This window comes from Lucilia sericata, unplaced genomic scaffold, assembly GCF_015586225.1.
Source record: "Lucilia sericata isolate MDLA Ls3-8-SP2 unplaced genomic scaffold, ASM1558622v1 Contig000089F_arrow, whole genome shotgun sequence".
NCBI lineage: Eukaryota > Metazoa > Arthropoda > Insecta > Diptera > Calliphoridae > Lucilia > Lucilia sericata.
Window position 1 is genome coordinate 583,483 of NW_023994122.1, and position 13,297 is coordinate 596,779.

A 13,297-nucleotide genomic window follows, 5' to 3' on the forward strand; every position below is an offset into this window, starting at 1 on the left:
GGATACTGCGTGTTTAATTTTATGTTTATATATTCAATATTTTAGAAAATTCAAAAAGTACCAGTTAAAGAACGAAAAATTACCAGAAATACTCCAGTTTAAATTTTTATTCACTCAAGTCGCTGATTGCTTAGTTTTATGTTTTTAGGCTCATTATAATAGAAAATTCAAATAGTACCAGTTGAAGAACGAAAAAGTACCAAAAAGTCCCGTTTTATATGTTCTAACTTACTCCAGCCCTACAGGTTTAATTTCATGTCTATAGGTTCAATATTATAAAAAATTCAAAAAGTACCAGTCGAAGAACGAAAAAGTACCAAAAAGTCCCCTTTTATATTTTATCACTTAATCCGGGCTGTACATTCTTAATTTCATATTTCTAGGTTCAATATTATAAAAAATTCAAAAAGTACCAGTCGAAGAACGAAAAAGTACTTAAAAGTCCCTTTTTATAGATTACTCCGGGCTCTACATATTTATTTTTATGTTTCGATGTTTAATTTTATGTAAAACTCAAAAAGTACCAGTCGAAGTACGATAAAGTTCCCCTTTTATAGATTCTCATTTACTCCAGGCTCTAAGTGCTTAATTTCATGTTTCGAGGTTCAAATTTTGTAGCAAGCTCAAGAAGTACCAGTCAAAGAACGAAAAAGTAGCAAAAAGTGCCATTTTATAGATTCTCATTTACTCCGGGCTCTACGTGCATAATTTCATGTTTCTATGTTCAATTTAATAGAAAACTCAAAAAGTACCTTTTGAAGAACGAAAAAGTACCAAAAAGTCCCGTTTTATATGTTCTAACTTACTCCATGCCCTACAGGTTTAATTTCATGTCTATAGGCTCAATATTATAAAAAATTCAAAAAGTACCAGTCGAAGAACGAAAAAGTACCAAAAAGTCCCCTTTTATATTTTATCACTTAATCCGGGCTGTACATTCTTAATTTCATATTACTAGGTTCAATATTATAAAAAATTCAAAAAGTACCAGTCGAAGAACGAAAAAGTACTAAAAAGTCCCTTTTTATAGATTACTCCGGGCTCTACACATTTATTTTTATGTTTCTATGTTTAATTTTATGTAAAACTCAAAAAATACCAGTCGAAGTACGATAAAGTTCCCCTTATAGATTCTCATTTACTCCAGGCTCTAAGTGCTTAATTTCATGTTTCGAGGTTCAAATTTTGTAGCAAGCTCAAGAAGTACCAGTCAAAGAACGAAAAAGTAGCAAAAAGTGCCATTTTATAGATTCTCATTTACTCCGGGCTCTACGTGCATAATTTCATGTTTCTATGTTCAATTTAATAGAAAACTCAAAAAGTACCTTTTGAAGAACGAAAAAGTACCAAAAAGTCCCCTTTTATAGAACCTCACTTAATCCGGGCTCTACATGCTTAATTTCACGTTTCTAGGTTCATTATTACACAAAAACTTAAAATGTACCTTTTGAAGAACCAGGCTCTCACTTAATCGGGGCTCTACACGCTTTCATGTTTCTTATTATAGAAAATTCAAAAAGTTCCTTTTGAAGAACGAAAAAGTACCAAAAAGTCCATATTTATAGATTCTCAAGTGCTTAATTACATGTTTCTAAGTTCTAAGTCAAAAAATTACCAGTCGATGTACGATAAAGTACCAATAAGTCCCATTTTATATATTCTCATTTACTCCGGACTCTACTTGTTTAATTTCATGTTTCTAGGTTAAATTTTAGACAAATAATTAATTATTTAACATGTAATGTACTTACATTTTTTAATATTCTTCTAGATCTCACAAACAACAGGCCAAATCTATCAATATTTTTAGTAAAATACTAAAAATACTTTTATACTCTTCAATAAACAATTAATGTTATTTCCAAATTATATATATTTTATATTTTTTTTAAAAGAATTCCAAAAAAATTCCAAATTTAACACGTTCTGTGTTTGTTACAAACTCAAAATGTATGTAAAATGAACAAGATGATAAAAGAAGAATTTGCTAAAAATTGGCGCGAAAACATGCGCGCAGCGCGCAAAAAATTGCAGAATTTTTCCTTCAAACAGATTTTGTTTGATGTCCCATTTAAATACATTGGTTTGACGACTTAGGAAACTTTGGTTTGTCAAACAGCAATGTATTTTTCGTATCTCGTGTTTGCTACAAACACTTTGTGTTTGAAGAAAAAAGCAGCGAAATAAACTTTTCGTTCTTAAGGGAAAAGTTAAAAAACTGTAGTAGATATATAGTATTATAAGTACTATCGATTGCATCACTGTATTTGTTTACGAATATATATAAAAAGAGAATGAAAAATTTTACATGTACTGTATTATCGACAATTATTGTTATTTTTAGCACTACATTATCGAAAAATTGTACCTTCAGTTTTTATAAACTTTTAATTGTAGAAAAGCGATTTATTTTAAAAGATTTTTTCAGAAATTTAATTTATACTCATTTCAGTTTTTCATAATAGAAATTATGTAAATCCAACAATTAAATTGAAATAAAATAAAGTATTTAACATTTTTAGCATAATTAGCTGAATTAATTTTGTTTTCATTCAATCTGTTACAAATTGAATTAAAATAAATTTCAATAATTCCTTTTGATTTTTAAATTCATTTTGTAATAGATTAAATGCTTTATAATTTAAAAACATTATGTAATAAAATTAATTAAACAAATAATAATGAGCATTCAATTGAATTCATTCCTATAATAATGTTAAGCCAAAGAATTCAGATTCAAAGAATGGTACATTAAAAAATTTAAAACCAAATTAAAACTATAAGCGAATTGATTCCAAATTAATTAATGTTTCAATATGATTAACCCGGACTACAATATAATTAACAAACATATTAAAAGTAAATATGTTCACTAATAAAGTTTCTTTCACATATTGAACCGATTTTGAAAACACATCTTAAAATTATTAAAAAGATTATAATTAGCTTATTGCCTGTTTTTAAATTTGAAACATTATATGGAAATACCAAGGTTATTTTGGGAGAATTTTTATATTGTAATACATATAAGAATATTTTTTTATTTCTTTAATTTGTTATTATTATTTAAATCATAATTTTTAATATTAAAAATTCATTAATTTTGTATGTAAACTAAGTATAAATTTATATCCGAATTTGTCTAGGTTATTGGAAAAAAAGAAATTAAATAAACTTGATAAAAACGCCCTGGTTAAAGCAAATTATATTTTGGAAATTACAAGCTTATATGTATGTGAAGGATATGATCAATAAAAAAACTTAAAAGCTACTTACTTTTTTTTCAAAATAAAACTTATCAGAACTATCTTTATATCAAATGTCTACAAAAGAAATATTTCGAAGAACATTCGTTAGATATTCCTATATTCTAAGAATTAACTATATTACCCATCACAATTTTATATTTCAAAATATTTTCTCTCAAAATCCCACTTTTTCAATATCGTTGAAAATTTAAAAAATAAATGTAATAACTTAGCCGGCTTACATAAGATTTTAATCCGTCGTCGCAATATTTAGTGTCAGCAGCGGCCACTGTTTATGTTTATCAGCGCAGGTTTCTTGTCAACTGTCAAACGTAGTGACGTGGCCCGTGCCACAGCAGTTGAAAAATCTTTATTTCTTTCTAATTGGATCATAATTTAATTTTTCTTGATTTTTTGTGAAAAATAATTATAGTATATTTAAATAAAAGAAAAACTAAATATTTTGGTGAAGGTTTAAAAATCTTGTGCTAAAGATGACGACCTATGAAGAGTTTATACAACAAAATGAGGACCGTGATGGTGTAAGATTGACGTGGAATGTTTGGCCATCTAGTCGCATTGATGCCAGTCGTTTGGTTGTACCTTTGGCCTGTTTGTACCAACCACTTAAAGAACGCCCCGATTTGCCACCCATTCAGTATGAGCCAGTGCTATGTACAAGGGGAAATTGCCGTGCTATTTTAAATCCCTTGTGCCAAGTGGACTATAGGGCTAAATTGTGGGTTTGCAATTTCTGTTTCCAAAGAAATCCTGTAAGTTGTTTTCATTGCTGTTAAAAGCTAGGTTTTGCTAATTTATACATTTTTATAGTTCCCTCCCCAATATGCAGCCATTTCGGAGCAACATCAACCTGCTGAATTAATTCCAGGTTTTAGTACCATTGAATATACTATAACTCGTGCCCCCTGCATGCCTCCTGTTTTCATTTTCCTTGTTGATACTTGCATGGACGAAGATGAATTAGATGCTCTTAAAGATTCTTTGCAAATGTCTTTGAGTTTGTTGCCACCTAATGCTTTGGTGGGTCTTATCACTTTCGGTAAAATGATACAAGTTCATGAATTGGGTGCTGAAGGTTGTTCCAAGAGTTATGTATTCCGTGGCACTAAAGATTTAACTGCCAAGCAAGTTCAAGAAATGTTAGGTATTGGACGCCAAGCGGGCGGACCTCAGGGAGGTCCAGTTGGACCTGGGGGTCAGCCAATGCCCGGCCAACAACAACGTATGCCTGGTGCACCCGGTCAACATCCAGCTGTACCACCGGCAAATCGTTTCTTGCAGCCCATCTCCAAGTGTGACATTGCCCTGGGAGATTTGTTAAGTGAGTTGCAACGTGATCCTTGGCCAGTGCCTCAGGGCAAGCGTTATCTCCGTTCAACGGGTGCTGCCTTAGCCATTGCCGTGGGTTTGTTAGAATGCACTTATCCTAATACTGGAGCCCGCATTATGGCTTTTGTTGGCGGACCTTGCTCTCAGGGCCCCGGCCAAGTCGTTGACGATGAGCTTAAACATCCCATTCGTTCCCATCACGACATCCAAAAGGACAATGTCAAATTCATGAAAAAAGCCATCAAGCACTATGATACTCTGGCTCTACGCGCAGCCACAAATGGTCATTGTATTGACATCTACTCTTGTGCCCTCGATCAAACTGGTCTTATGGAAATGAAACAGTGTTGTAATTCTACAGGCGGTCATATGGTAATGGGTGATTCCTTCAATTCGTCCTTATTCAAGCAAACTTTCCAACGGGTATTCTCCCGGGATGCACGCGGCGATTTGAAAATGGCCTTCAATGGTACTTTGGAGGTTAAATGCTCAAGGGAATTGAAAATATCTGGAGGCATTGGGTCGTGTGTGTCGTTGAATGTGAAGAGCCCATCGGTGTCGGATGTTGAAATCGGCATGGGCCAAACGGTGCAATGGAAATTGTGTACCCTCAATCCTAGTTCAACGATGGCATTCTTCTTTGAAGTTGTTAATCAACATGCTGCTCCTATACCTCAAGGTGGTCGTGGTTGTATTCAGTTCATAACACAATATCAACATCCAAGTGGTCAGAGGCGTATTCGTGTTACAACGTTGGCAAGAAAGTGAGTGGGACTTTTTTTTCCTTAAACATTAATTTATATTTTTCCATTGTATTTTTTTACAGTTGGGCAGATGCTACTTCTAATATTCATCACATTAGTGCTGGCTTTGACCAAGAAGCTGCTGCTGTAATAATGGCACGCATGGTTGTTTATCGTGCTGAAACCGATGAAGGGCCAGATATATTAAGATGGGTAGATAGGCAACTTATTCGTTTGGTAAGTATAAAGAATACAAAAAATATATAAATTTTAATAATTAATTGCTAATCTTGATTTAATTTTTTCACTTATACTTTTATAAACAAATTATACTAATTTTATTTTTAAATTCTCCCTATTTTTAATCTAGTGTCAGAAATTCGGCGAATATAGTAAAGATGATCCCAACAGTTTCCGTTTGGCTCAGAATTTCTCCCTATTCCCGCAGTTCATGTATCATTTACGTCGTTCTCAATTCTTGCAAGTTTTCAATAATTCACCCGATGAGACCACATTCTACCGACACATGCTAATGCGTGAAGATCTAACACAATCATTGATAATGATTCAACCAATTTTATATTCATATTCCTTTAATGGTCCACCCGAGCCAGTTCTACTCGATACATCATCCATACAACCTGATCGTATCTTATTGATGGATACATTCTTCCAAATTCTTATTTATCACGGTGAAACTATAGCTCAGTGGCGAGCTCTTAAATATCAAGATATGCCAGAATATGAGAATTTCAAACAATTGCTGCAGGCTCCCGTTGATGATGCCCAAGAAATCTTGTTGACACGTTTCCCTATGCCGCGTTACATTGACACAGAGCATGGTGGTTCACAGGCCCGTTTCTTGCTGTCTAAAGTTAATCCTTCTCAAACTCACAACAATATGTATGCTTACGGACAGGTAAGTTTCGATTGCAATATAACTTTATATGTTGAATTAATCATTTTATGTTTTTAACTAATTTATATTTTTTTGTTTGTTAAAAAATCGTCTTTATTTGTTGTCCCTGTTTGTTTTTTTACCAAATTGTACTCGGTCGAAATATTATGTTTTCTAATAAAAACCAATAAAATGCAGCCACCAATTGGTTCAGCTACGGTATTTATACTTCAAATACTTTACAATCTATAATAGTTGGCTTTTTCCTAAAGGTTTTTTACTTTTAAATGGTGAAGGCTTTCAATAACCTTTTAACATTTTATTTGAAAAAAATGGTGTTGGTGGTTTTTTTATTTAATTAAATTCTTATTCTTTATTTATATATTTTAAAGGATTGTCTCCCGCAAATAACAAAAAAATTATTTTTTTACACACATAATTTGCATTTATAATAATTCCATTTTTTTTATTACTATAATTTCTCTAGGATGGTGGTGCTCCTGTATTGACCGATGATGTTTCACTGCAACTTTTTATGGAACATTTAAAGAAACTGGCCGTTTCTTCTACAACATGAATTCATACGAACACATGGTATTGTCGTTTAATATCAAGTTTATGCAATATTTTAAAAAATACTTGGATAAAATTAAAACGAAATTTATTCCATTGCATCATCTAATGGTAGTTATTTTTAAAACATATTTTTTAGTTCTACTCATCTAATCTATTCTACAGATGAATGTATTTGTTTGTGTGTTTTCTTTTTAATGATGATACTATTATTAGTTAAGGCTGGCGTTTAACGAATTCTTATTGTATTTGTATTTTCTATAAACCTTAGTTTAAAAGCATACATATTCCAAATGTTAAAAAAAACAAACTATTTAAAGGATGATAAAATTTAAATTAACAGAATAAATTTATAATATTAATAACAATTAAGAATCAAGACTAAAAAAGATATACATATAATTAGTTTGAAAAAATAAAACAAGAAAACAAGAGATAAATTAAGTGTTTTATTTTATAAGGAGATGTCCGTTACTCTTTTTGATGAATCGCTGCATTCGTTATCGAAATTAACTGTTTTATATACTTATTTTTGCATGTACCATAAATTGTAAATATCAAATGAAAAGCTTTTCAAAGAATTCCCGGTCATTTTACTAAAAAAATTTTCAACTAAAAATTTTCCACTGAAAGAACTAAAAAAGAGTTTTTTCTTAAACTTGTTTCATTTGTGGGAAAAAAATTAATTTAAAATCTACCAGATCGGTCCAACAATGTCTGATATATGGTTAATCGAACGTTAAAATGTTATTGATTGATCTTTATTTAATAAATTAGTGATATTATATTGTACAATTTTTACTCTTTTACAAAAGGGTTAAAATTGTTGTTGTCTTTGCAATTTAACGAGGACAAATAATAGGCAGACTGACTGACTATATTGACGACAGCATCATTATATTATTAATATATAAATATTTTGATATTGGGCAGGAAATGATACACATGCGTGAAACTTATCACAGACAAACACGCATATAACTACTCATGTATGAAATCTACTATCTATAGAAGTGAAGTAAAATATACATAAAATTTATAGGGTAAATAAAAGGCTATAAAACGACTTATAAACACTAATTTTTGGACTAAACCGAATCATGTATACCTTATAGGTTTAAAGATTGTATGGAAATATTTTTTAAATGGTTAAAAACTCCGTTATCATTAATATAATGATCAGAAATATATATGTATGTACGTATATGTAGTTGACAAAACATATACGCGTAAGAAATTGCTCAAATAAAACAAAAAAAAAAAATTGAATAATTTTAAAAATTAGATATATGTTTTTTAAGTTTACTCATTTAGAAAACAATGGCCAATTATAGATTTTTAATTGAGAAAAAAATTCAAGTTTACCTAAAAATATGCAATATTATGAACAATATTTTATAACTAAAAGTATGCCCTAATTTGATTTCATTTCAAACAAGTCATAAAATTTTAAGTTCATAAAACAATGTTCTTAAAAAATGTATCCTTTCAACTTATTTGCCACCCTTTCAATATGTTGCCATATAAATACATACATACACAAAATATGTATATTTTTGTATGCATGTGTGTATATAGTATGTATATAAAATCACTTTATATTGTTCGAATTGTTAACACGACATGTACAAGCATACTTACACATATATTAAAATACACTGAGAAAAAAAATTCAAGAAAAATATATCCTTTATTAAGGATATGTTAAATAAATGAATTTTTTTAAAGAGACGATCGGATTATTATAGGATCTAGCACCTATACTATACTCTCGTAGTTAGCTGGGGAAGTGTGAAGCTATTCAAAATATTGGACTTGGTACTAATATTTAGTCTCTGTGTACCAACATATATATTTTTATTTAATATTATATATACAAACATATATACTATTAATGTCAGCCTGTTGCCCATTTAGAGCATAAAGTTCTTCTCTGTCAATAGTGCTGAAACAAACAATGAACTTATTTTTGTTTTTTTTTTATAATACAATATAAAATCAGGCATCGACATACTGTAAATCTTCACTACAGCTTTGGGCATCGTGGCGCTAACACCTGTTGAATACAGTTAGGACGGATTATTTGGAATACAATAGAAACAAAATATACCACACACCACTACTACAATAAAATAGTGCATTGTACTGTTAAAAAAAAAAAGAAATCAAAGCATACTTTAAGGAGATGCTTTTTTATTGAATATTGTAAAATTTTTCGTTTAAAACATATGTCAGCAATAATTAAGTTAAAACTAATATTAAAAATGTATTTTAGTTAAAATATTAGTGCAATTGGTGGCTTTGAATAAAAATTGAAATTAATACAACAACATGTCAGAAAAACAACAAAATTTAGAAAGTGATAAAAACCGCGCTTCTGTTCTAAATGAAACTTTTAATGAAAGGCGAACCTCTAATCCTAATTATAATTCACCTAACCGCAGCATGATTGCTGTAATTGTCTATTTGGCCTTATTGTTGGATAATGTACTGTTGACTGTTATTGGTAAGGTATATTTTTTTGTGACACATAAATTGGTAATAGATAGAAATTTATTTGAAAAATTTTACTGCAAAATTAGAAATTACTTTCATATTAAAATTAGTCACTAAATTAGTCATTAAAAGTACATAAATATTTATTTACTAAGAATTTTCCAAAAATCTAAAAACCGTTTCGGTGAAATTTAATGACTTTAAATAAACCTATTTAAAATTAAAAAAAAAATTAAATATTTTTTATTTTGATAATTTGAAAATTTTCAATATTTTTTACCTTTTACATGATATCATAATATCAGATCATTATTTCGCGTAAAACATGAAAAAATTGAAAAACCTTATATAAGGACCTTTTTATCTCTTGAGCCAGCTGGACAAATATTGACCCCAGGACAAAATTTTCGAATTAACCAAGCTTTCATTGTTTGGGAAAACAAAAATGGAGCAATAATTCTAAATATGTAAATGGGTATATTTTTGTTTAAATATGTATCTATGTATGTCTGTACATATTTATAAATTACTCTTAATTCTCATATTTTTTTATTAGTATAGATTTTTAAAAGTATTTTTTTTTTACCATTTCATTCTTCTACTGTGATTTTCTATATATTTTTTAATCAAAATTAATTTGACTACACGCAGTGCCCATTTTGCCAGATTATCTTGCTACCATAAATAACAGAACAAAAACAACAACATTACATTACGCTTCACTGGATGCAGTCGTAGCAGCAACAGGCGTTAAAAATATAAATGACAGCGGTGGCCTTGGTATCCTTGGGGCTGCGGCGACAGCACAGCATTTAGCTTATCGCAATCTGGACGGTACAGCGGCACAGCAGCATAATCAACAACAACAACAGTCGACTCTAATACAACAGTACCAACAACAGCCACACATTATGACAAAACATCCAATACCCGGTAAATCGATGGTTAATTTTTCATTGATTCACTTGGTAAACGATGATAATAATAGCAATAATAAAGTGTTAATGGTGACGCCAATAAATGAACAACAACAACAACAAAACCAACGGAATTGGATATCCACCGAACATACTGAGGAGAGTCAAATCGATAAAAACTCTTTGGGGTTAATAAGTAATAATAGCAAAGAGACGGGAAATAAAATGACAGCCACAAACCAAAAGGATCATAACAGTGAGAATGCTAATCTGGCTAGTGAAAACGGTTCTATTGGAATTTTATTGGCGATGAAGGCATTAGTACAATTAATATTTAATCCCATTGTGGGCAATATGTCTACCAAGTATGGCTATCGTTTACCCATTGTTATGGGAACATTTTGTCTACTAATTTCGTCTTTAGGTAAATATTAAAAAACTTTTAATAATATAAAGCTTTAAGCCTTAAATAATACCCCACCCCTCCTGTTCTATACATTGAATAATATAATTTTTACATTTTTTAAATGTAGTAAGAAAATTGAATCAAAATCTGAAGAATCTGTGACAGCCCTTTAAAAATTCATATTTTCTTACCTATTTTTTTTCACATAAAATTAATTAACTTATTATTTCTTCTCCAGTATTTGCTGTTGGTGAATCATATACGACATTATTAATTGCTCGTTCCGTCCAGGGCATAGGTTCAGCATGTATTGGTGTTTGTGGCATGAGTTTGGTGGCACAAGTAAGTCTAATGCGTTAAAATTCCATTATAATATTACTCTAAAATAAATATTAAATTAACAGCATTATCCGGAAGAAGATCGTCGTTCAAAAGTGATGGGTATAATTTTGGGTAGTATTGCATTGGGTGTTCTACTTGGTTATCCTTTTGGTGGCATACTGTATGATTTATTTGGAAAATCGGCACCTTTTATTATACTCTCTACCATAATTTTTATTAACTTAGGTAAGAATACTAAAAATACCTGTAATGCAAAAAGGCATAACAACCAAAAATTTGAAAATCGACTTTTTGATCGAAAATGGTTCACTAGATCGAAATACATGTTGTCACAAGTTTTTAGAACCGAATTGTCAAAAATACCGACTTTATTGAAATAAAATTCAAAAGGGCGTAACAACAAATTAGTTATTTCCACAAAAGCTTTATAATGGACAATATCTGGTGATTCAGTTATACTCAAACGTGTTTATCGATGTTGGGATACAATACTTGTAAGAAAATTTTGTTTTATAACAAAAAATACATTTTTTCTAATTTAGTTTTTTGTCCTTCCTGTAAAATTTTAATAGTGTTGTTACGCCCTTTTGCATTTCAAGTGACGATATGAACTTTTAAATTCATTATGAGCAAAGTTGGACATTTAGGTTATAAAGGGTTTTTTTGAAATGAGTGTTACTTTTCACCAATGGTCCTAGCAAAAATTGTCCAAAAGACTTTTTTCAACTCTATAACTTCAGCAGTTCTTTACCGATAGAGATAAACATTTGTGTCTGGCCTACAATAGTAATTACCTTGCAAATGTTGTCCAAATCGATTTTTTAAGTTGGTTCACTTGACATGAAATTGCTCCTGTATAGCTAACATCTTGAAATAATCATAAAAAATATTTAAAATTATTTATAAAATTATTTATATCTTTTTATATTGAAACAGAATCTGAATACCTATTAATTTGAATAAATTTAATAATTTCTAGGCATGCAATTAGTCACTATGGACTTATCGGTACAACCTGAGGTAAATGTATGTAAAGGCATACAATACATACATAAATGTTATTTTAAAATTTAAATTTAATTGTATGTAATATAATTTTATATATATTCATAGATTATTGTGAATGTTGATCAGCAACAACCAAAATGGAAACCATTACTGCAAAGCAAAATGATTTTGGCCATTGTAATAGCAATATGGTTTTCAACATCGACAATGGCCATATTGGAACCATGTTTGCCCATATGGTTAATGCAATATTTGAAACCTACCAAATGGCAATTAGGCACAGTATTTATACCCGATTCTATAGGCTATTTTGTTGGCACAAATTTCTTTGGCAGCATAGCCTATAAATACGGACAAATTAAAATATCCTGTATATCATTATTGTTGGTGGGAATATCTTCGGTGTTGGTAAGTAATATTTTTGTACATACCTATAAAAATAAGTTGTTAATTCATATATTTATTAGATACCTAGTGCTACCACTGTTGCACAATTATTACTGCCTCATTTTGGTTTAGGCTTAGGTATTGGCATTATTGATGCAGCTTTAGTACCTCTATTGGCCACATTCGTTGATGCCACTTTGGCACAGGAAGATCAAATTGATATGGATGCAAAAATTTCCAGTAGTTCACATACTATGTCAAGTTATGGTACCGTTTATGCTATACAACAGACATCGGTTAGTTTGGCCTATTGTTTGGCACCTCTAATTGGTGGGGAATTGGCCCAGGCTTTTGGGTTTGCTTGGCTTATGCGTATTGTTGGTTTTTTTAATATAATATATGGTCCAATATTGGTGTGCTTGTATTATAAATATGATCCAAAGGTGTGTTGATAATAATATTTAGTATTTAAGATATGTTTTCAAGCTCTTTACTATTTTATGATTTTTATTTTTAATAGATTTTACGCGACAGACAAAATGAAATGTTACTAAGTTCTACTGGTGCTGGACATGGTAGTAAATATAAACAACTCTATAATTCTGTAGACACAGAATGAAATTGAGTGTCTCTAATAAAACTACAACTATTCTTTAGCAATGTCTATAATTCCTACTATATGTACTTCAAACAATATTTGGTGTTAATATAAAAAATATAATGAGAATATTGAAAACATAAAAAAGCTTGGTTTCAACAAAAAATCCAAAATTCTGCAAAGATTAAATAGAAATTGATAAAACTTAAATATCTCTATAAATTTTCTCCGAACTCTATAACAATATCTAATAAATCTATAAACGCAAATTAAATAATGATAAATAATAAATTGTAGAAAAATATATTATAAATCTAAATACGCAACTTAA

At 30.1% G+C, this 13,297-nt stretch overlaps 2 protein-coding genes across 3 annotated transcripts; both read left to right on the top strand.

Annotated features, from left to right (window-relative positions):
* The first annotated feature begins 3,549 nt into the window (after positions 1-3,549).
* LOC119599808 (protein transport protein Sec23A) lies at positions 3,550-7,249 on the top strand. 2 transcript variants are annotated; one of them, XM_037949692.1, is made up of 6 exons: positions 3,550-4,021; positions 4,080-5,362; positions 5,425-5,578; positions 5,712-6,260; positions 6,438-6,458; positions 6,727-6,868. In XM_037949692.1, the coding sequence occupies exons 1-6, from the start codon at positions 3,743-3,745 to the stop codon at positions 6,814-6,816; spliced, it is 2,376 nt and encodes a 791-aa protein (XP_037805620.1). In that variant the 5' UTR covers positions 3,550-3,742; the 3' UTR covers positions 6,817-6,868. The 2 variants fall into 2 exon arrangements, with proteins under 2 accessions (XP_037805620.1, XP_037805622.1); XM_037949694.1 differs by lacking the exon at positions 6,438-6,458 and having other exon boundaries at positions 6,727-7,249.
* A 1,282-nt stretch (positions 7,250-8,531) lies between these two features.
* Positions 8,532-13,297, top strand: LOC119599834 (synaptic vesicular amine transporter). The gene is made up of 8 exons (XM_037949742.1): positions 8,532-9,318; positions 9,960-10,649; positions 10,870-10,973; positions 11,036-11,198; positions 11,953-11,993; positions 12,087-12,389; positions 12,449-12,811; positions 12,889-13,297. Exons 1-8 carry the CDS (start codon positions 9,144-9,146, stop codon positions 12,985-12,987), a joined length of 1,938 nt encoding a protein of 645 aa, XP_037805670.1. The 5' UTR covers positions 8,532-9,143; the 3' UTR covers positions 12,988-13,297.